This window comes from Bufo gargarizans, chromosome 1 (genome assembly GCF_014858855.1).
Source record: "Bufo gargarizans isolate SCDJY-AF-19 chromosome 1, ASM1485885v1, whole genome shotgun sequence".
In the NCBI taxonomy this organism is placed as follows: domain Eukaryota; kingdom Metazoa; phylum Chordata; class Amphibia; order Anura; family Bufonidae; genus Bufo; species Bufo gargarizans.
In genome coordinates, this window is record NC_058080.1 from 684738592 (window position 1) to 684763523 (window position 24932).

The window sequence follows — 24932 nt, forward strand, 5'->3', positions numbered from 1 at the left end:
GTGGGAGTTGGAGACTGGCAGGAAGTGGAACCCTCAGTCCCAAGAGAGTGCAAATGTCCAGTGGCGTAACTACAAGGGATGCAGCAGTCCACAAGCCAAGGGGACCCACCACACCATCTGGTTTTCCTTCTGATTTCCTTTGATGTCTGGTATCCAGAGTATCTTAAGCCTTTGACATTGTAGGGGACAAGGGGAAGAAGATTCATAATGCTGGACATTCCCTCCCCCACACAGAAGACCATTAACCTTTTAATGCCAAAAGCAACAGTAGTTCAGTATATAGGTCAAGGAAGGGAAGCTGTGGATGAAAATGCGGACGTGTGGCTGAAAGGGCTGCTGTGTTCTCATAGCACATGTCTTTATGGAAGAGACTGCAGCCAACCAGTCGCAGGGCGAACACGTGAGGTTCATGGTGGACCGATGAGGGGTCAAATGGTATAACACACAGTTCATTAGTTTACTCACGGTTAGCAGAAAGCCTCCCTGGGCTGGCAGCACAGTGTTGAGGTGGACAGCACGAAATCCTCAGGGGCATGCTCTGTGGTAGGAAGCATCAGCCAAGATGGTGGTTGAGGTGCCCTTGATGTTAGGGGTGCTTAGGGTGCTTGTTGCGGCTGAGTCCTTTGATGGTTTTTGTTGTGACGCCAGTACCGTTAATGGTGGTACAACCATAGGTAGTAATAATGAGGTAGACAGTGGTAAGATGCAACTCACAACTTTTACTTTAGATGTCTTTCAGTTGCAGTAGTACAATAATGCAGTCTTTAGATGACACAGAGATAATTCTGCAAATCCACTGTTTAAGGCTTGTCAGGTTTTTGGTGGGTTTTGGAGCAGTGGGTTAGGTGTACCTGGTTCCTTTAGATGCCTTGGATCCTATTCCTTGACTTTCTCTACAAGCTAAATATTTTTAGACAGGAAAACTCAACTGTCTCTTAGAAGGTTGGTGTGGCTGCCTGAAGCTATAAAACCTCCACCATGCAAAGGTGTCTGTGGCCCTCAATAATGGCTCTTATCACCGATGAATTCCTAGGATTGCTTGCTTCTGTTCCAGGGAGGCAAACTCTTCTCCTACTGGTCAGGGATGCAAGTCTATAGTCCACTACAGAAGGAAAACGCTTTTCTGCGCCTAAACATCTGAGTAAACACCTTCTAGCGAAGTTGGCTCTACTCACTAATTTGTGTTGCGAACTCTTCACTCTATCTTTCCTCCCACTAACTTGAGCTGACTACCTCAGATCAACTCTCTTCTCACTACATCATGGTCTCAACTCCTCTGCCTCTACTCCTCAACTAAACTGTCTCACTAGGCCTGACCTAGGTATATATATAAGACCTTAGCTCTATCCCCATCTAGTGGCAGGATGTATAAATTGCACCTAATAGGCCTGTTAACAGGGATTTTGCAGTTACACAAATGCAAAATTATACATGACAACCTAGTGCTTATAATAAAGTAAAAAGTGCTTTTAAGCAGTGTCCACACACACGTAGTGGGACACTGCAAGACTACTGAGCTCTACAGGAGATTATACTCCACCTCTACCGCTACTTACAATGGTGGTGGCGTGTAGGGGTATCCAGCAAGTAATGTGAAGTGATGGAGAGCGCACCGTACATGTGTGGTGTGCTCTTGATTCACTGCTTATGGGAGTTCTGATAGTTGCTGAGTGAGCACGCTCGGCTATTTTCGGAAGTCCCATAGTGCAAGCACATCCACCTCTCCATTCACCATTATAGGACTTCGGAAAATAGTTGAGCCAGCTATTTTCAGAACTCCCATAGCAATGAATGAAAGGTGGCCACGCTTGGACTGTGCTCTCTCCTTCACTTCTGGAAGCCCATTCTGGAGATATGAGAAGTGGGACCTGCAGCAATCTGACTCATGACATATGCTAGCAATAAGTGTGATGAGAATCCTGGCAAGTGTGATGAGAATTTGTGTGTGTGTGTGTGTTTTTGAATGTTTGATTGAAACCGGAACCCAAAACGAGATAAAAGATAACAGCGGAACTGCCTTCAAACCAAAGTGTTTTCTTTGTATAAGTATATAGAATTGTACATTTCCTAGAATTGTTCTAAAAACCCTACAATCAAAGTAGAATCCACATTTTCCTGGTCCCTTGTTTGATGAACTGTTATGTATTTCTCCGTAGCAAGAGTCAGATCATTAGGATTTCCGGACTTTGCATTGAATTCTACTCTATACTATTCCATATGATCTTTGATGCATCCCTATAACACATATAACATAAAATGGTGAGGATATCTGCCCACTGTACTGATGCAGTCTGCTCAGTCCATGCATGTGTTATATTATTGGTAAAATACACCCTAGAGTCCCTAAACCTCCTGCTCTCTAGTACAAACTGTTCAAATGCTATTACTAATTTCTGTGATATTTATCTGAAAACATTGTATGTTTCTATGTCCGGAGGAACCTATTCACATTCAAGGAGTCCAGTGTGGGTTGCTCTGAACTATAGTCGGGCATATCACATGGAGTAGAGGTGATTTCTGCTGCAGTTGTGTTCTACCAGGTTTACTGTGCCTTAGTTATAGAAATGGAAATAGTACCTGTTAAGAAGTTAGTTCTGTATCAGATCAGGGATTCTCATCAATTGGTTTCCTGGCCTTCACCAACCATGGTGGCATCTATGTTTTACAAGCATTCCATATCCATGTTACAAGGGGGACTGGTGGAGCCCAGTGTCCTAGTGTCTGAGTAACAAATCACCACGGCACTCGTAGTTTCTTATTTATATTGCTATTTTATTTATGCAGACAACGCACCCCCAAGTGCAGATATACAGGCTCAGATAGCTGAAGAAGGTCCTTGTCGTCGTTCACCTGGGAAGGAACCAGTAGTCTCATTCCCTGCCACTACCTAGGGCATTTCAGGGCTCCTAGGGTCTAGGTTCCGGCGTATGTATTTTCCCACCTTCAGGGTCTATACATACTGACAGGAGTCAGGGCCAGGTTTAGGGGCTTCCTAGGAGGTGACCTTTTCCCTCTCCCTAGCCTTGAGGCCTAGTTCTGTGTCCCTCCCCTGTAATCGTGACACATACAACATCAGGGGCACCCCACCTTCCAACAGGCAGGAGACCCCCAAACCAGGATATACCCCAGGAGAATCGGGCATGTCCCCTCTCCACTATGCATGGCCCAAGGGAGTGCTGAATCGAGATTGTTGCCACCGTGAGTGGCCCCAACATCTGTCACTACTACTTCTCCCATCCTCTTCCTCTCAATGACGCACCTTTACTCTGCAGGGTTGCTGCAGCATCAGTATAACCCAAGGTGTCCACAGTATCAGCCACAGTACCACCCAGTATCTGCCACAAAACCACCCAGTATCTGCCACAGTACCACCCAGATTCTGCTACAGTACCACCCAGTATCAGCCACAGTGCCACCCAGTATCAGCCACATTATCATCCAGTATCAGTATAACCCATGGTGTGCACAGTCTTAGCCACAGAGTTTTCAGTAGCAGCAAAAGTACAATGTCTGATTGGGCTTCTATGGGCCCATTAAAGGAAATGGTTCTGAGTGCCCAACCTCCATCCGTACAGAACATGTGCACATCTACTGATTATTACATAATAGTTTTTGCAGTTATCACAATCTAGGTTATTGTTTTGTTGTTTAAATAGGTTTCTCTTCTTCTGGAGCTTTGGTGACGATTATAGTGTCAGATCCTTGGGCCACAAGAGGATCCTCTGGTATTCTGGTGGGCCAGTCCAACCCTCAGCCTTAGTGTAACAGACAACAGTCCCAGTACCAGCAACAGAGCGCTCACAGTCACAGTACAGTGGGTGACAAACTGGGTAATATTTGCCTAATTTATTTTAGAAGGCTTTCTAGCAACAGGCGATGCTGCAGGATATTGCGATGTGAGGTCACGGTTAATAGGCATATGAGGGTTGCTCTGGGTTACTCACAGTTTGTAGGGGGACGCTGGGCAGGCATACAACAGTGATGGAGAGGCTGGCACAGGGGTCCTCTGGGGCACTCTCTGAATTTAGGGACCAGGCCTGATGGTGGATGAGGTGCCCTGCATGTTGCAGGTGTTTAATGTGCCTGGGGCAAGGTCCCTTTAAGATTTGTGACGATTTATTGGGGTAATAAGTGAGGAACACAGTGTTGTGGTGAACCAAACTTTCTTTACTGGAAACAGTTCAACTTTATACAGTTTGAGTTCAGTTCCACTTTGCAGCAGCAATCAATAGCAGGCTTTTACAACAATGGCAGGTAATGTTCTTTGCAAGATACTCAGAGGGTAAGAACAACACACACAGACCAGGCTGCACTATTCTTCAGATATCCTGGCTGTCTGTATCCCAAGGCCCGTATGCCCTAATGCTGGCTTTTGTCCTTGGTAACAATCCTCCTCAGGTATATATCCCTTGCTTTGAGTTAATAATCCTTCTGCCCTTCAGCTTACTTGTCTAGCTGGAATACTCTTCTGCTCTGCTCTTTGCTTGTGGGAACTGCAGGTTTCTCCCAGGAGGTAAACTCTTCTCTTGGGGTGAATCTTCTGAGCTAACTGAGGCTCAGGAACTTCAGGCAGGCTAGACTGCACTTACTAGCCTCCTGGACTGCACTGACCCTCCCCTGTATGGGCCTAACTATATATACTAAGGGTTCCCTAGCTCCCTCTAGTGTCTAGGAGGCTGAACTACACCCTAATAGGCCTGCTAGTGTGAAAGTAGCCTTACTGTACATAAATGCTGCTTGCATACACTGTATAAATACTCTGTGCTGCTGTGGAAAATGCTATTCCTTATATAAAGAAGGAATTGTACCTTCTGATTTTAGATCTGGAGACATAAGCATGAGCAAGGCACAAATAGTTACAAAGAGGTAATGTGAACTGGGTCAAAGGCAGTATATGAACCATGCAGAATATGAAGGGATGACTGAACATAAAACTTTTACTGATACCAAGTAACCCAGACATCTGCGTGTTTCTTCAGACGGAACATTGATTTCTACCTGAATGACTACAGTAGACAATAATGGAGAATTGTATTTAGTGAACAGGTAAGATCTGATATCATTCAGCTCTTAGGATGGGTTCACATCACGTTTTATGCCTCCGTTTGAAGTATACGAAATGAAAAAAAAAGGAGGCATTATTCTGAGGCACCCGTTTAACGTAGACGTATTTTTGTATACGTTAAAAGGATGGGAAAAACTTGAGGTGAACCCAGCCTAAGACATTTTAACACTTTGTGACCAGCACATCCAAGGTAACGGTGCTATCTGTCCACCAGCCATCCTTCCCAAATCAGCTGAGCATGCATGTGTTTTCAGTGGGGAGAGGAGATTCACCAGCGAACATATGCGGGCTGCCATCTTTAGTAAGGTAGACTCACCCGTCTGGCGATGCACAGGTAAGCCCTTACCTGTGCCGGGAGCCGGTCTGAAATCAAATGCAGTTACTGGGAGCAGGCAGTTCCGAAAACAGCCCGATGAAGGCCCCCGGCGGCTGCTCTCAGAACTGCCTGCTCCTGGTGACCGCATTTGATTTCAGACCAGTTCCCGACACAGGTAAAGGTAAGGGATTACCTGTGCATCGCCGGTCGGGTGAGTCTACCTTACTAAAGATGGCAGCCCGCATGTGTTCACTGGTGAACACTGCGAACTGACTATTACTGCTGATGAAATCAGTCTATGGTCTGATCCTACCCCTTGACAGGTGCCATTATAATGAGTTAATAATCAATGCTCTTCACGTCATCAGTCTGTGGTTTTAATGTTATGGTGGATCAGTGCGTACCATAACACCCCACTTTCTTTATAAGGATTTTCTATGGAATCCCGGGTGTATACACCCTGTACATTTCTACAAAAGCGGCAGAGTCTGTGAGAGGAAAGCATAAAATGATTGTGAAGGCGAGAGAGAAATGTAGCTGCTGGGGCATGATGGCAGTAGCGGAGATTATACAGATACTATTGACATAAACATCATATTAAAGGGCTTTTCTGCATGTTTTATACTGATGATCTCAGAATAGGTCATCAGTATGTGATCGGTGGGGGTCCGACTCCTGGCACCCCCAGCGATCAGCCTTGTTGCAGCACCCTAAGCACAGTGCCGTCCATTGTATAGTGGCCGTGCTTGGTATCGCAGCTCTGCTCCATTCACTTGAATGGGTCTGAGCTGCACCAAGGCCACGTGATTGATGAACGTGTCATCACTGGCCTAGGAGCAAGCCACGACACCAGAGTGTCACGACAGACGGGCACTCAGACACACAGATAAACCAACAACCAGGCTCAAGGTGAGAAGCAGGGGAAGGGTCACCTCCTAGCTAATCCCTGACCTCTCTCCCTGCACTGCTCAGCCCACATTCAGACCATGGTGGTAGGAATGATGTGTCCCCGTGCCTGGGCTGAAACACCCTAGATTCCCTGAGATGGTGAAGAGGGGAAATAGGAGCAGCCTGCTCGCACAGAACCTGGATGGGAGAGATGACACAAAAACAACCTAGACAGCAAACAACAAAAACAGAAACCACACTTATCTTCTCTGAGCTGGAACAGACAACCTTCCTTCCTTGCTTCCAAGGCCAAAGTGATTGCTATAACCCGCTCAGAGCACTAGAATGGAGTGCTATTTAAACAAATGACCCCACCCAGTGCACCTGATGGGAGGCGGATCCAGCACGGCTCCAAAACAAACACTAGACACGTGCTGCTATTCTGGCCGACCTCCGCACATAGTCAGAGCATGGCATGACACAGAGTGCTGCAGCCTCTTCAATCATCTGGTCAGCGGAGGGATTCGGACCCCCATTGATCAGATACTGATGACCTATGTTTAAGACAGATCATTAGTATAAAACGCTGAGAAAACTCCTTTAAAAGAGTATATATATCAAATGGAGAAAAACAGAACTGGTTTGCACATCCACAAGCTATGCATTGATCTAATTAAACTCGGTAGTCGCCGTGCAGGGCTGCGCCAAATTTAGAGTAGGTCCCACTCAAAAAAGCAACCTTGACGTGGTGAGCGGGCTTATGCCTTTTGATGAAAATGTACACTTATGCCTCTTGTACAGCATGCAGGATAGGGGGCAGTACACTGAATATTGCACTGAGAAGCGAGGTTTATTAGATCAAAGCATAGCATTGTGGATGTGCGATCCAGTTCTGGTTTTCTCCATTTGATATATCCTTTACAAGAGTATCGCCATCTCAGCAATTCTTGGCTAAAATCTGAATACCTAAGGCTGGGTTTACGTTTTTTTGCCCTATCTTTAACGGTATTTTGTCAGGGGAAAAAAAAGATAATAAAAGTGTATACACTACGATTTTCCATCCTGCAGAGTCCAGTAAAAACAAAGTATGGCATCCGTCAGAGGCGTCCATTCGAAAAAGTGTAACGTAGACCTGGCTTAGTTGCCCATAGCAACCAATCAGATTCCACCTTTCCAAAGGAGCTGTCAAAAATGAAAGGTGGAATCTGATTGGTTGCTATGGGCAACTAAGCCAGGTCTACTTTATACCAGTTTGATAAATTACCCCCAATTGTCTTTTGTCTCATGCATTCTTTCTGTGACCGCCGCCCCTGATCAGTGTGTCCACTTAACTGCACTGGTGCAAGATGACCGTGTCTGTCTGCACGGAGATGGTAGCGCTTATTAGCACACATAGGGGCCCGATCAATGCTTCCTGTGGATATAAGACGCAGCCACATACTTGGTGATGTCTCGGCACATAGTGGCAGTTTATCCAACCAACTATACAGTACAGACCAAAAGTTTGGACACACCTTCTCATTCAAAGAGTTTTCTTTATTTTCATGACTATGAAAATTGTAGATTCACACTGAACTTATCAAAACTATGAATTAACACATGTGGAATTATATACATAACTAAAAAATGTGAAACAACTGAAAATATGTCATATTCTAGGTTCTTCAAAGTAGCCACCTTTTGCTTTGATTACTGCTTTGCACACTATTGGCATTCTCTTGATGAGCTTCAAGAGGTAGTCACCTGAAATGGTTTTCACTTCACAGGTGTGCCCTGTCAGGTTTAATAAGTGGGATTTCTTGCCTTATAAATGGAGTTGGGACCATCAGTTGCGTTGTGGAGAAGTCAGGTGGATACACAGCTGATAGTCCTACTGAATAGACTGTTAGAATTTGTATTATGGCAAGAAAAATGCAGCTAAGTAAAGAAAAACGAGTGGCCATCATTACTTTAAGAAATGAAAGTCAGTCAGTCCGAAAAATTGGGAAAACTTTGAAAGTGTCCCCAAGTGCAGTCACAAAAACTATCAAGCGCTACAAAGAAACTGGCTCACATGCGGACCGCCCCAGGAAAGGAAGACCAAGAGTCACCTCTGCTGTGGAGGATATGTTCATCCGAGTCACCAGCCTCAGAAATTGTAGGTTAACAGCAGCTCAGATTAGAGACCAGGTCAATGCCACACAGAGTTCTAGCAGCAGACACATCTCTAGAACAACTTTTAAGAGGAGACTGTGTGAATCAGGCCTTCATAATAGAATATCTGCTAGGAAACCACTGCTAAGGACAGGCAACAAGCAGAAGAGACTTGTTTGGGCTAAAGAACACAAGGAATGGACATTAGACCAGTGGAAATCTGTGCTTTGGTCTGATGAGTCCAAATTTGAGATCTTTGGTTCCAATCACTGTGTCTTTGTGCGACGCAGAAAAGGTGAACGGATGGACTCTACATGCCTGGTTCCCACCGTGAAGCATGGAGGAGGAGGTGTGATGGTGTGGGGGTGCTTTGCTGGTGACACTTTTGGGGATTTATTCAAAATTGAAGGCATACTGAACCAGCATGGCTACCACAGCATCTTGCAGCGGCATGCTATTCCATCCGGTTTGTGTTTAGTTGGACCATCATTTATTTTTCAACAGGACAATGACCCCAAACACACCTCCAGGCTGTGTAAGGGCTATTTGACCATAAAGTAGAGTGATGGGGTGCTGCGCCAGATGACCTGGCCTCCACAGTCACCGGACCTGAACCCAATCGAGATGGTTTGGGGTGAGCTGGACCGCAGAGTGAAGGCAAAAGGGCCAACAAGTGCTAAGCATCTCTGGGAACTCCTTCAAGACTGTTGGAAGACCATTTCAGGTGACTACCTCTTGAAGCTCATCAAGAGAATGCCAAGAGTGTGCAAAGCAGTAATCAAAGCAAAAGGTGGCTACTTTGAAGAACCTAGAATATGACATATTTTCAGTTGTTTCCCACTTTTTTGTTAGGTATATAATTCCACATGTGTTAATTCATAGTTTTGATGCCTTCAGTGTGAATTTACAATTTTCATAGTCATGAAAATCAAGAAAACTCTTTGAATGAGAAGGTGTGTCCAAACTTTTGGTCTGTACTGTATATTACTAGTATGTTTGAAGTCATTATCAATAGTGGTATCCGTACTAGCGCACGTCAAGTCATTATCTTCCATAAAAGTTAGGGCTCATGCACACGACCATGTTTTTTGTCCACATCCAATCCGCATTTTTGCGGGTCGGAAGTGAACATATCACTTCAATGGGGCTGCAAAAGATGCAGACAGCACACATTATACTGCTGTCCGCATCTGTATGTCTGTTCCGTGGCTCCACAAAAAAAATAAAACCTGTCCTATTCTTGTCCATTCTATAGGACAGTTCTTTAGAGGGCAGGACGTCATGTTCCGCAAAATGCGTAATGCACATGGCTGGCATCCGTGTTTTGCGGATCCGCAGTTTGCGAAAACGGCTACGGCCACGTGCATGAGTGCTTACAGAAACAGCCCAGCAGGTTGTGCTATGCCATTTTCATGTTTCCCTTTCACTTCTGTGGCCGCTGCTGAAACTGCACATTTTGCTCGACTGTTTCCATAATTCTGTCCACGCCGGACACCATAATACGGGTATTCTGATGTCTTCCACATTCACTTTAAGCCTACAATTTATAGACACATTTCTCTGTTGATTCCATAGAATATATTATAAACCTCATGAATGTGCTATTATATACTCAGATTTATTTCATGGACTGATGCAAAATGATATTGCATAGAGTTATCCGTATGTGGATGAACTAGTCATATTTCATGTGAAAACACCATGAGATTATATTTGGATTTTGTCTGAAACCGTCCAGTGCCAGTGGGATTTGTTCCCTCCAGATCGTCCTGTGTCCACGGGCCCATTTCTTAAATATTTGAGATTTTTTTCTGTATATTAGTTTCTCAGACACTTCAAAATTCCTCAATTTAGCCTAAAGACATAACATGGACAACTCAATTGAATTCCTTCCAGAAAGCATCAGGTTTTTGGACACTTGATTGCAGGTTTGGGCTACATTCACAAACATTAGGAGTAGTGATGAGCGAATGTGGACGTCTTTCCCAATTTAAGGATAAATTCCAATCGCCACAAAGTCGAATTTCCTCGTGCTTCATGGTAGCGAATCTGTTTAATCTGAAATAGTGTAAAAAACTAAAAAAAAATAATACTTACCTGATCCATTTGCTTGTGACGGACCAGCCACCGCCATCTTGCTTGAAGATCTCGCCCGAAATCCCATGTGTGATAACGTCATCTCGAGCCATGTGAGATTTGTGTGCCATATCTTCAAGCAAGATGGTGGCGGCAGGTCCGTCACAAGCAAATGGATCAGTTAAGTATTATTATTTTATTTTTAAATTTTACACTGTATTATTCCTACCAGATGCTGCGATCAGCTATGAACGTGGCATCTAAGGGGCACAATGATGGTGAGTGGCACGATCGCCACTCCCTGTCATTGCACCCACTACTTACAAAGAAATGCACTTCATCACGAAGTGGATTTTTTTGTAAAGTTCGACAAAGCAGCCAAATTGAATTTTACAAGACTTTGCTCATCTCTAATTAGGATCCTTGATTATGTCAAAAATGGCAAACGTATGCTGCACCACTTGGTCCAGTAAACTGATTGGCCTCATGACGGAAGCTTGATGGACCCCATTATAGTCAGCGGTGTCTGTCATGTGACTGATCCGGCACTGCCGTCATTTTCGTTGTTCTGCTCCTATGTGAACTTAGCCTCTGAGGTGGAATGGAGTTTGTCACTTCCTACTGACTATTAGATATAAGAGACTGAGCTAATGAGTTGCATGGCTGTGATACATTGAGAGAGATGAGTCGCTCTATGCTGAACTCTTCAAGATCAAGAAGCCGATGTGAGATTTTGCTGTGTAAGTATCATGTCAGAAGGACAAACCTTTTATAGCATATTGTAGGGATTAAAGCAGATCTGCACTTTATGATGACTTTTCAGGATACGTTGCCTGTACATGAGGAATAATGCTATATCTGGCCATTATATGATCTGCATTTTTGTAGCAGTTTCAATTTCTAATTCACATTTGTCCCTGAGCTGCTGGGTGCAGACTAGCTGCTATCATGTCTCCCATAGACTGGAGGAATACTGGGAGAGTGACCTGTAGAGAAGCATTCGGGTGTACTTGTGCAGCGAGCCCCTGAGGAGCTGGTGCAAAAGATGGGAGTGGTAGTGGCCCTGATGAAATGTGTACTCCCTTAGGTCGTTGTTCCCTTGGGATCGGAGCAGTGGAAATGTAGTCTCAAGAATGAGGCCAGAAGTAAACGTATAAAAGTCTCTTTTTTAACTAGCAGCAGATTCAAAGTGCAGTATTTGGCAACAGTTAAAGGGGTTGGCCACTTTGTCATAATTATAGGTTACTTGCTCATTTAATGCCCCTGCTCCTGTAACATTTTGCCTCAGCGTTTCTGCCCATTTGTTGTAGGAGGGGGCCATGGCTCCTCTATACAGTGTCAGTGCACTGTTTTGGCCAAGCTCGCCCCTCTAAATGATGTCAGACAAAATGGATCCAGTTCCGAACCCCGTCCTGCTGGCTGTGCGTGCTGCCGTTCAGTGTTCAAATGCGCAGACTCCACATCCTGTGATCTGCTTCTGCACAGTAGAAATTATTTATGGCTGCACTGTCCTGTTCTTGAAGCTGCCACGAGACTCGAGCATGCACACTGGGCAGAAACTCAGGCACTTGTGGGTATAGGTGTCCACTGTCAGGTTTAGACTTGACTTTATCTGGCCTAGTGGCAGTTTTGGGGGATGGGTGTCTGAGACATAGTCCCTCACCTTTTGACAGTGTCTGTAACATCGTTTTCTACTGATCACTCTGCTTTCTTGTGTTTTCTTGGAGCTGTATGGTGTTGGTCTCTGGAGAGAATCTTCCCAAGGAGCAGGAGCTCTGCTTTGTGCTTCCTCCCTTCACTGTAGCTTCTGTCCAACTCCCCCTCCTGGCAGTAAGCAGGATAAGCCCACTACTAACCACCCTGTTCTTGCTATCCTTTTGCCATCCATATCCTTTACTGGTATTTACGGCCAATACATAAAATGCGTAACACTACAATACAGAATAAGAGAATGATTGCAGATACCTGTCACACCGGTGACACGTTTGAGAAGGTCTGAAAGATTATCTGCTCGTTAGTGATCTGACAGCCTCTTTTGGTTTCACTTTGTCTGTGTGTTGCTGGTATGTCCACACCTCCTGTTCAGCGTTCAATCATGTGACCTTTACCTCCCCCTATTTAGTCTGACTTTACCCATCACTCCTTGCTCCGGATAGCTTCATTTGGTTTTTGGAAGTGCTGGAGTGTGGTTCTAGTTGAAATCCTGTTCATCCATCATCCATCATCCTTTAGCCTCAGAAGTTAAGTGTTCCGCTTGTTGTGTTTTGTATCCCCCCCTACCATTGTTGTTTACTAGGCCTCAGCGAGACACTAGTTCCTTCACCAGGGAAGGAGCGGGTTGTCTCTGCCCTGTCATTATCATTAGGGCATCCGAGGGCCACCAGGGTTTTCTAGGTTCCTGTGTATGGGCATCTCTACCATCAAGTGGTGCCCATACGGATAGGAGTTAGGGCCAGGAGCAGGGTTTTATAGGTGGTGACCCTTTTCCTTCCCTAGCGGTGAGACCTAGTGTCTTTTCCCTTCCTTCTTGTTGTCTTTTGGTGTTCTCCCCTACTACATCCGTGACAATACCCCAGCTCTGGGGTACAGTACTTGTAGATCATAGACCAGTGATGACGAACCTTTTAGAGACCAAGTGCCCAAACTGCAACCCAAAACCCACTTATTTATAGTAGAGTGCCAACATGGAAATTTAACCTGAATATTACACTTACTACACTCCAGTACAGTATATCTTCTATATACTTTATCCTTTAGCTATCATAGCCTGCAATTCAGTGCGCTGCCTGTGCTGTTCATAGTGCGCCCTGCGCTGATGAATGGCAGGAAAAGCGTATGGGTGCCCACAGAGAAGGCTCTGAGTGCCACCTCTGGCACCCATGGCATAGGTTCGCCACCACTGTCATACACTAAAAAACAGCATTCAATGTCAATCAGTGGCTTCTAAGGCTAGCACAATATTGTTATGTATTATAAAAGGCATGGACTTGCAGGACAGGGATATAATATTATCACTTAACAAAGCTTTGGTGCGGCCTCATGTGGAATATTCAGTTCCATTCTGGGCACCAGTCCATAGAAAGGATGCCCTGGAGCTGGAAAATTACAAAGAAAAGCAAGTTTTTGTTATGCACTTTTTGAAGCCATACGTAGGAGTGGATAATAAAAAAAGACACCAAGACTTATGCTTGTCTTATCTACTGTAGCAGCTGGCGGCATAAGACTGTTGCCTGTTATCAGTCATATCCACTTGCATGATCACTTCCGATCTCACATATCTGAGAACCTCCAGAGACGTTTTTTGACATATTTGTGAATGATATTTCAGCTGTGCAGAGTTAGCACCGCTTTAATTCTCGTGTGTATTTTTACATATTTATTACAGTAGAATTTGTATAGGCTTTAATTTTTCATTTACTTTACTTATATAGCGCTGACATATTCCACAGCACCTTACAGACATTATCGGGCTGTCGAAATTCCCGATCAGTATGTCTTTGGAGTCTGGGAGGAAAACGGAGGGGAGAACATACAAACTTCATGCAGATGTTGTCCTTGTTGGATTTAAACCTAGGACTCCAGAGCTACAAAGCACAAGTGCTAACCACTAGCAATGCCAGGTGGCTCAATGGTTAGCAACAGTGATGGCCAGTTCGCCGTGTTCGCCCGCGAACACATGCGGGCTGCCATCTTAATTCACAAGTCCAGAGATGCACAGGTAAGTCCTTACCTGTGCGCGAGCCGGTCTGAAACAAATGCGGTCACCGGGAGCAGGCAGTTCCGAGAACAGCCCGATGAAGGCCTCGGAACTACCTGCTCCCGGTGACCGCATTTGTTTCAGACCGACTTGTGCACAGGCACAGGTAAGGACTTATCTGTGCATCGCCGGACTTGTGAGTTAAGATGGCAGCCCGCATGTGTTCGCGGGCAAACAGGCGAACTGGCCATCACTCGTTAGCAATACTGGGGACCTTGGTTCAAATTTAAAAAGAATAACATTGGCATGGAGTGAGTATGTTCTCCCCGTGGTTGTGTATATTTATAGGTGTATATCTGGAAACTCTCCCCACATATACCTCCTATGGAAGGCCAAGCGTAATTTGACCAGAGCCTTAGGTAGATAGGGTTTGGAACTATAATATCCACATTTTCCAGCTTGTTTTAGGAGTTCAGTGATAGTGAGTCAATCATATTCAAACTTTTTATGGAGAACTTAGGGAACAAGGGCAGATCTTGGATATTCCAGCAACCAGTCTCAAGAACATAGATGCTGAAGAAAAGCCTTCAGTGTGAATATTCACCTGCATACTACTCTTCTCAACCGGTTCTTGGTAAGAACAGCTAAACATCCTAATTTCTTTGAAGGAGTTTCCCACATGGTCTGGGGACATCCTAAAATCCCAAAGCACTCCAGATTAATGAAGATCCCAGCACTCGGACGCCTACTGTTTAGACATTGATACCATTTTGGGGGGAAAAAACTTTCATATTCTTGGATGGACTATTTAGGGAGTTTGTGTTTGGAGTTTAGGGCATCTGGTCTGTATTAGTTTAGGTGTGTGATGAAGGGGGTTAGATGTACTATTTGAGAATCAGTTGGGGCCTGGTTCTGCATAAATGGGTGGAGTATGAGGCAATCATTTCCGTTGAATATACAACTGAGGTATGCAAATTAACATGTAGCAACATCAAGGCTTTCAATGAAAACATGATATCTGAGTTGTAAAAGCGGGCCGGGTTTCTGAACGCCTCCGGCCTTTGGATTGTGGTATAAATCTTTTGCACTTGTTAAGTCATGTTGGATCAGCTCTTTCCAGAACTGATCATCGATTCCTGCACCTGTGAAGGCCCAGAGTAAACCAGTTCAGATTTTGTCTTACAAATCTATGTATTAGATGGTGTTTACAGCTGGTGTATATGAATGTGATGGTACATAGACTGTGTGATTTTTGGCAGAACCTAGACTAATATCTTGATAATGGAGACATGAAGCTACTGTATACGCTATATATTCTGAAAACTTCTGAGGTCATACTTTCAAAATCAGTTGGCTAGGCTGTGAGCTGACATCATGAGTAACTTGCCGGTAGCCCGTACAGACCAAAGGTCAGGGCCCCTTGTTTTGCTTTCTACATCGTCCCTCCACCATCTTGGATCCTGGTTGATACCAGGGTGATGAGATAATTCAACTCACAGGGGTACGGATTTTGTAATCTGTGGAGTCCAAACCAATTGGCAGGAAGACAAGTTGTCCCTATTTTTGAACATTAATACCAATTAATTTAAATTTACCAAATAAATACCTTTAATGTAACAGTAATTGTGCAGGTTATGTGGATTGATTACTGTGCAGCAGGAGAAGGCGAGCCTTTTTGGGACTTGGCGCCTTACAGCCATACCATCCATACACTATGTGAGATGGCGTCCCCTCTCATTTTTTAGCTATGTTTGTTGATGGTTCATGATTTGGACCATGGGAGCCCACCATGTTGCACTCCGACAGTCAGTGGCGTAACCTGAAGCTCCAGGGCCCCAAGGTAGGATCGGTAGAAGGGCCCCACCTGCCATGTGCCATTCTTATAAGGAAGTGGGTCTTTTTGTATCCCCTTAGGCTCCAGGGCCACGGTGTGACTGCTGCCTCTGCACCCCCTATAGTTACTGCCCTCTGCCAACAGTCCAGGAAGCTGAGCTGTGAGGTGTTGTTGGTGCTGCTTTAGGGTCTATTCACACGTCCGTATGAATGGGTCCAGATGCGTTCCGCAATTTTGCGGAACCGTGCGGACCCATTCATTTTCAATGGGGCCGCGGAACGGAAGTGCAGATGCGGACAGGACACAGTGTGCTGTCCACATCCACACTTCCCTTCCGCAGCCCCGCAAAAAATAGAGCATGTCCTATTCTTGTCCGCAGACATTTCTATTGGGGTGCCGGCCATGTGCAGTTCGGTGCTTTGCGGATCCGCAATTTGTGGACCGCAAAACACTTGCGGACGTGTGAATGGACCCATAAATGTATTTTCCAAGACTTTTATACTGATGACCTATCATCTGGATAGGTCATCAGTGTCTGATTGTTCGTGGTGTGACACCCAGGACCCCCGCCAATAAGCTGTTAGAGAATGCACCGGCGCTTGCGGTAGTGCCGCAGCCTTCTTGTGGCTAAGCCTAGGCCACGTGAAGTCACATTTATCAGTCACACTGCATAGGCGCATATGCATATCGCAGCTCAGCCCCATTCACTTCAATGGGGCTGATCGGCGCGATCAGCCCCATTGAAGTGAATGGGGCTGAGCTGCGATACCAATCACAGCCTCTATACAATGTACAGCACTGTGCTTGGTTTGCAAAGAGAAGACCCCTGCACTACCACGAGCACCGGTACCTTCTCAACCAGCTGATCAGCAGGGTTTCTGGGTGTCAGACCCCCACTGATCAGATACTGATGACCTATGCTAAGGATAGGTCATCAGTATAAGGCCTAGTTCACAAGAATGTTTTTTTTTGCGAGTGTACGGGCCGTTTTTTTGTGGTCCGTATACGGAACCATTCATTTCAATGGTTCCGCAAAAAAAAAAAAACGGAATGTACTCCGTATGCATTCCGTTTCCGTTTTTCCGTTCCATTGAAAGATAGAACATGTCCTATTATTGCCCGCAAATCACGTTCCGTGGCTCCATTCAAGTCAATGGGTCCGCAAAAAAAACTGAACACATACGGAAATGAATCCGTATGTCTTCCGTATCCGTTCCGTTTTTTCTGAACCATCTATTGAAAATGTTATGCCCAGCCCAATTTTTTCTATGTAATTACTGTATACTGTACATGTCATACGGAAAAACGGAACTGAAAAACGGAAAGGAAACGGAAACACAACGGAACTCAAAAACGGAACAACGGATCCGTGAAAAACGGACTGCAAAAAACTATAAAAGCCATACGTTCGTGTGGACTAGGCCTAAAAGTCTCAGAAAACCCCTTTAAAGCCTCCTTCACATCTGCGTCATCCAGTTTTGTCAAATTTTGCAGGATACACCGTCGGATCCCCATTGACTGTAATGAGGTCCTGCAGTGATCTGGCTGCTTTCCGTATAAATGCTGGGTTTCGGCAGGAATAAACCCATTGCATTCAATAGTTTTTTGTCCGGCCAACAGCTGGCGTTTGTGCCGGATCTGCTTGCCGGAGATATGAACGAGGCCTTACATGCTTTGCCTGCCTGATACATGGAGGAGGGGGAGCCTCATAGCACATATCAAAAGAGCCATTTCATTATTGGGATGGGTTTTCCACCAGTCCCTTCCCGTGACATTTGTGCCAAGTCTTTGCCCGCTTGTTTACGAAATCCTGCGCACGTTCTTGACCCCCGGTAGCAATGGTAATAAGACTAACCAGGGCTGATCCCCTCTCTGTCCTGGGCCCATGGTCTCCATCTAGTATAAGTATTTCTGTTTTTATTTCCAATCTACTAAAATTTTGACAAAAATCAGTTCTGACTCACTGACCCTGTGGAGCCACTCACATCCGCCCGCTTTGCTTACATGAGCGCGGACATCATGATTGACGGCCCTTTATGCACTGTATATTGTAATGTAATACAATGAGCGTGCCCAGAACATTAGTCACGGTCCAGTCTTTCAGACTGACGAGCCAAACAGACGATTCATTACTGAATAACTCTGAGCTCTGCAGTCTTTGGCATCTTTTATTGCTGCAGGAGGTGCAGTTGCCATAATACATCCAACTACGTAATAATGGATATCATGTACGGCACGGACAATGAAGATTTGTACACAATGGCGCCGCTTTCATAACACATACGCACTGCATTACTTCTCTGCTGTCATCGGGATCAGGCTGTGGAGCGAATATAAAATAACATTGAACTGCATGGTTTACCGGCTAATCCTCATCTGCATTCTCGGGGTTCTTCAGATGTTTGATCAGATCTGAACTTGTTCTTTGAAAGTAATAGTTTAGCCAAAGTTTAGACTTAAAGAGGAACCTCTTCTATTTTAATAACTCTATGTTGGTGCCATTCCTCTATTATTCCTACTAGAAGTTTATGAATGAATCGCCAGCAGTCCGCAATAAAGGTCCAGCTGGGTGTTACCAGTAGGGGGTGTCCCTGCACAGTGTGATGCTAACCAATCAGTGCTGCCAGTGTCAGACTTTGCAGGCGCACGATGGTAATATGTCCTTTATTGAAATATGTTTGTTTTTTTATACCTCTAATAAGGCCTCATGCACACATATTGCGGATCCGCAAAACACGGAAGCCATCTGTGTGCCTTCCGCAATTTGCGTAACGAAATAGGCGACCCATTATAGAAATGCCGCAAAACGGACAAGAATAGGACATGTTATATTTTTTGGGAGGAACCACGGAATGGAGCCACGGATGCGGACAGCACACGTAATGCTGTTCCGCATCATTTGCGGCCCCATTAAAGTGAATGGGACCAGAACAACTGTCGTGTGCATGAGGCCTAAGGATGATTTTCTGGTAATCCGGCATCTAACAAAGTAAAAATCTGACAATCTGGAGACTGTTAATGGTGAAATTCCAATAATCTAGCACTTGATAATCATTCAGTTTTGATAATCCAGTATATGATGAGTAAATTCTGATAATCTAGTGTATGATGAGTAAATTCTGATAATCCAGTGTAATGAGTAAATTCTGATAATCCAGTGTATGATGAGTAAATTCTGATAATCCAGTGTATGATGAGTAAATTCTGATAATCCAGTAAATGTCATAGGGGCAGATTTGTCATAACATTACGGCAGACGTGAAAACAGCGCAAATTTTCCTGAAAAGTCGGTACATTCCTTAAAAGAGGGTGTAACGAGGCCAGGGAGGAGGAGTTTAAATATGGCGCAGCACATGGTTATCATAGTCCGGCATACGCCACCGGTCTATGATAAATCTTCCCCACAGCCTTTTCTATGACCCCTATTATATCATTTTATAGATGACTACATTATGAATCTAAGGTTATTATGATTCTGTCTCTTTAAAGGTTTGGGAGATGTCTTTGCGGTTTCGCTGCAGTGTAGTCCGGGCCAAGTGAACATAGATCTGGTTTTGTTACTGACACACAAAAGGCATATTTACTAAGAACAATGCCCGTCACAGTCGGCCAGACACGTAGAGGGTCTGTCGGCTAATAGCTGAAGAAGCTCCTCCAGCCTTCAATGCAGATCCTTATTGATTTATGCACGTAATGAAAAACCGAGACAGGAGACGTGTTGGTGTGGTACTCCTGAAGCCTGCCTTGGTCGTAGTCCGCCTAAGCGTGCCTGAGCAAGAAGTGTCGAGGTGGTAATACCAGTTTCGGATGATGGCAATGAAGGCTTTGCAGAGTTATTTCATGTTCAGACACAAGCAATTATGTAGGGTTCATTCACACGACCGCATGTATTTTGCACTCTGTGAAAAATATGGATAAAGTCCATGTGACTTCCGTGTTGCATTCGTTTTTTATTTTTTATTTTTTTTGCAGACCAAAAAACGGACAAAAATAGGACATGATCTTTTTTGCGAGGCTGCAAAACGGACATACAGATCCGTGCAGCACGCGGTGTGGTATCCACATTTTTGGCGGCCTCATTGAACGGGTCCACATCCGATCTGCAAAAAATTTGCAGTCCATAGTTGGATCAAGTTCAAGGGAAGCAAATGCAGACGATTAAGGGGGGTGGTTATGTTTATTTATTTATTAATCCCCCCCCCTTCTTTTTTACTGCGGCCCTGGGGAGGGAAGGTGTGAGGTGGCTTGGGGTTCTGATAGGAGTAATAACATTTGTAATAATACGGAATGTAAACTGTTAATTTATTCTTGTCTAATGCATAATATAAAGAATTTGAAAAAATATTAAACCAAATAAAATATTAAATATTAAACCTGGTAGGGTGGATCCCGCTGATTAAATTGATACCTGGCTTGTGAAGATCGGTTGCAGCTTTCCCATTTGCTTTAATGTCTTATGCAAATAAGGGCTTTAGTGCACTGAGAAGCTGAGGTGCACATAGGGGATAGGCCCCACCCCTACCTGCCCTCAAGCCCTTAATTTGCATAAATAATAAAAGTAGTTTTTTTTCCTCAGGAACACCACAATCACATTATATTCACAATATATTTATGTTATTTATTTATAATAACTATATATATATATATATATATATATATATATATAGTCCAGAAAAATGGGCGGCACTCCAAGGAAAAGTACAAGTGAACTTTATTCACCCAGGTGGTGCAACGTTTCGGTTCTGCACTAGAACCTTTTTCAAGGTTATTTTAATCAGCAGGATCAACCTTACCAGTAATATACCCGATTTAATAGAGTTGATCCTGCTGACAACTGCTTTTTAAATGGGTTCTCTGGGAATTATTTAAAATGTCCACCAGGTGGCAGGGCCTCACTGCACACTATTCCCTGGCACTTGTGTACACTATACAGTGCCTTGCAAAAGTATTCACCCCCTTGACTTTCTTGTGTTTTGGTGCCTCACAACCTGGACATAACATGGATTGTTTGAGGATTTTTTTATTGTGAAGCAAACAACAAATACGACAAAATAACAGAAAAAGTCAATGTGCAAAACTATTCACCACCCTAAAGTCAATACTTTGTAGAGCCACCTTTTGCGGCAATTGCAGTGGCCAGGTACGTGGGGATAATATTCTGTATTTGTCGTGACGCCAATTGCAGCGTGCGCAGGGTACTATCCCAGGGCCCTTCCAAGGTGTTATAACACACGTCTCAGATTAGGAATGCCAGAGTGGTGTAATGGCCTATATTGTCTCTGTAGGATAGTGATAATTGTGTCAACGGTGTCTCCTAACTGGGTAAGGCTCACTTGCAATAGTGTAGTGTAGTGATAGTAGGAGGAATTTTGCAGAATAAATGATGTCCAGACCTTTAGATGAAGTTCAAATGTTGCTTTACTTGAAAAACCTTCCATCCAAGCGGTATACAGCTTTGGTCTCTTGGTCCCAGCAGGTTTTGGCAATCATTGGCAGGAATGAGTACTTCTGCTTTAAATGTGGAGCTTGCAGGATAAAACGTCTGCTTGGTAGCTCTGTAATTGAGGCAGGATTAGCTTCTGCACTTATCTGGTACCTTCTGCTGTGTGGGGACAGACTAGCTGAGGAGGAATTGGCTTCTCCTAGGACTCTGGACACAGATGGATTCTCAGGGGATGCTTTCTTCCTGGAACTCTGGAGTTTGTCTGTAGTTTCTGCTTTCTTCATCCAGCAGAGCTGAAGGTGCTCTAGCTGGGAATATGGCCAAGTCTCAGCCGAGACTAGGTACTTGCTGTGTTCCCTATGCAGAGGAACTCCACACACACACACACCCTACCCCTAGAAGGGGGTGGGCTACACTCCTCTCTAACTTCCTTCTCCACCCATGCTGCAGGATGTAGGACCAGCCCACTTCTCCACAGAGGGGGAGGTAAGCTGAAATAATCCATTCCAGCTCAGATACACTAGACAGTGACTTGTGCCTGCCAATTTGTTGCTGCCACCTACTGGTAACCAGGCAAATTACATGAACAATTGCATTTAACATGGTTTTGTATGCACATTTGTGGAAGACATGAGCAAAATCATATATGATGACAGTATAAAGGCTCTTAGGAGATAGTAGCAGGATAGAGGCATGTAGTAACACAACTCAGGGGTGTTACACAATCACAGCTCCAAGTCGATTTACTGGGATTTTTGCCCATTCCTCCTTGCAAAACTTCTCCAGCTCAAGTTGGATGGTTTGTGCTTGTAAACAGCAATCTTTAAGTCTGACCACAGATTTTCTATTGCAGGCATCCTCAAACTGCGGCCCTCCAGCTGTTGCAAAACTACAACATACAGCATGCGCGAACAGCCTACAGGTATCAGCCTACAGCAGGGCATTGTGGGAGTTGTAGTTTTACAACAGCTGGAGGGCCGCAGTTTGAGGATGCCTGTTCTATTGGATTGAGATCTGGGCTGTGACTAGGCCATTCCAACACATTTACATGTTTCCCCATAAACCACCCAAGTGTTGCTTTAGCAGTGTGTTTGGGGTCATTGTCCTGCTGGAAGGTGAACCTCCGTCCTAGCCTCAGATCACTCACAGAGTGGTACAGGTTTTGTTCAAGAATATCCCTGTATTTAGCACCATCCATCTTTCCCTCAACTCTGACCAGTTTCCCAGTCCCGGCTGCTGAAAAACATCCCCACAGCATGATGCTGCCACCACCATGTTTCACTATGGGGAGGGTGTTCTATGGGTGATGTGATGTGTTGGGTTTGCGCCAGACATAGGGCCAGATTTATCATTACACTTACTGCTTACTCCACTTTTACATATGTCCAAAGACACTTTTGGCGTAAGATAAGCATGGTTCTCACTGGAGTGAAATTGCACCATTTTTTGTGACTTTTTAAATTGTCGCAATAGTAAATCTGTCTAGAGATTCTTTTACATAAGAAAACACGCCCACTTTCAGAAAACTGGCGAGCATAGCGCAGAGCCAATAAAAGTCGCAAATTACAGATCTGCAAAACACTGCTACCAGCTGTGTGCATTCTGAAATGAAACTCCCTGCCCACTATCACGTGCACACGACCTTAGCCTGTTTTGCAGTCCGCAAATTACAGATCCACGAAACACAGATACATGTTTGCGCAGTTTTAGCGATTGCGCAAAAATTTGCGACTTTTTCACTCCATTATTTTGACTTGAGCTTATTATAAATCTTGCCCATAGCGTTTTCTTTGATGGCCGAAAAGTTAAATTTTAGTCTCATCAGACCAGAGCACCTTCCTTCATACATTTTGGGAGTCTCCCACATGCCTTTTCGCAAACTCACAACGTGCCTTATTGTTTTTTGCTGTAAGTAATGGCTTTCTTCTGGCCCCTCTGCCATAAAGCCCCACTTTATAGAGCGTACGGCTTATTGTCGTCCTATGTACAGATACTCTAGTCTCTGCTGTGGAACTCTGCAGCTCCTCCAGGGTTACCTTAGGTCTCTGTGCTGCCTCTATGATTAATGCCTTTCTTGCCCGGTCCATGAGTTTTGGTGGGCGGCCGTCTCTTGGCAGGTTTGTTGTTGTGCCATGTTCTTTCCATTTGGTTATGATAGATTTGATGGTGCTCCTGGGGATCATCAAAGATTTGGATATTTTTTTATAACCTAACCCTGACTTGTACTTCTCAACAACATTGTCCCTTACTTGTTTGGAGAGTTCCTTGGTCTTCATGGCAGTGTTTGGCTAGTGATACCTCCTTGCTTAGGTTTTGCAGCCTCTGGGGCCTTTCAAAAAAGATGTGTATATGTAATGACAAATCATGTGACACTTAGATTGCACACAGGTGGACATCATTTCACTAATTATGTGACTTCTGAAGGTAATTAGTTGCACCAGAGATTTTTATGGGCTTCCTAACAAAGGGGGTGAATACATACGCACATGCCAATTTTCTGTTTTTTATTTCTAAACAATAGTTTTATTTATATATTTTTCTCATTTCACTTCACCAACTTAGACTATTGTGTTCTGATCCATCACATAAAATTAAGATTAACAAAACATTGAACTTAAGGCTGTAGTGTAACAAAACACGAAAAAGGGGGGTGAATACTTTTGCAAGGCACTGTATATTGGTCAGGCTGCTCAGTCATGATGGCATATTGTAGGTAGGATCACATCATTACCATATATTGTAGAGCAGTGTAGTGAGGCCCTACCACCCCCGACCCCTGCGGGCAGCTCTGCAAATGGAGGAAACCAGTCCACCTCACATTTTAGGACAGGTTGCTGGTGGCCACTTTCAAACAATCACGATGAACCCCTTTAAGTTAAAATTATTGTTGACAATAGTCACCACTAAGAGGAGTTGAAGTTCCTACCGCCTACAGTTTAGCCATTGAGATTACTGATAGCAAATGTCGCTGTATCTGGAGCAGTTTCATCTTTTCACAAATCTTGTAGGCAGCCATTGATCCCAAATCCGCGAATCTGAAAGCCATTTCATTCAAAAAACAGTAGCAACATTCAGGATGGTTATAATAATGAGAGTTGTAATCCTCATGACAATGGTTGCTCATGTTTGTGTGTTTTGTTTTTTGCAGCTTTGACGTGGACAATGGCACCTCATCGGGACGGAGTCCCCTGGATCCCATGACAAGCCCAGGATCAGGGCTGATTTTACAGGCCAACTTTGTCCACAGCCAACGAAGGGAATCATTTTTGTACAGGTCAGACAGCGACTATGACCTCTCTCCAAAGTCCATGTCTAGAAACTCCTCCATCGCTAGCGACATGTGAGTAGTGACCAGATCTTTCCTTGCTACACTTTATTATGGGAGATATAATGTGCCTGCTGGGGATAATCCCCGATATCCACTACATCTGTGACTGAACCTGGTAACTATACCTCAGATGGATTGTTTGTCATTGCTAG

General features: G+C 44.4%; 1 protein-coding gene across 8 annotated transcripts in view; it reads left to right on the forward strand.

Annotated features, from left to right (window-relative positions):
• Positions 1–24932, forward strand: part of PDE4D (phosphodiesterase 4D) — a 1010209-nt gene that overhangs the window by 769087 nt on the left and 216190 nt on the right. For all 8 annotated transcript variants that reach the window (XM_044276170.1, XM_044276174.1, XM_044276173.1 and 5 more), the window contains exon 2: positions 24601–24792. In XM_044276170.1, coding sequence (XP_044132105.1) covers positions 24650–24792 — 143 coding nt within the window. In that variant the 5' untranslated portion in view covers positions 24601–24649. The remainder of the gene's footprint in view (positions 1–24600; positions 24793–24932) is intronic.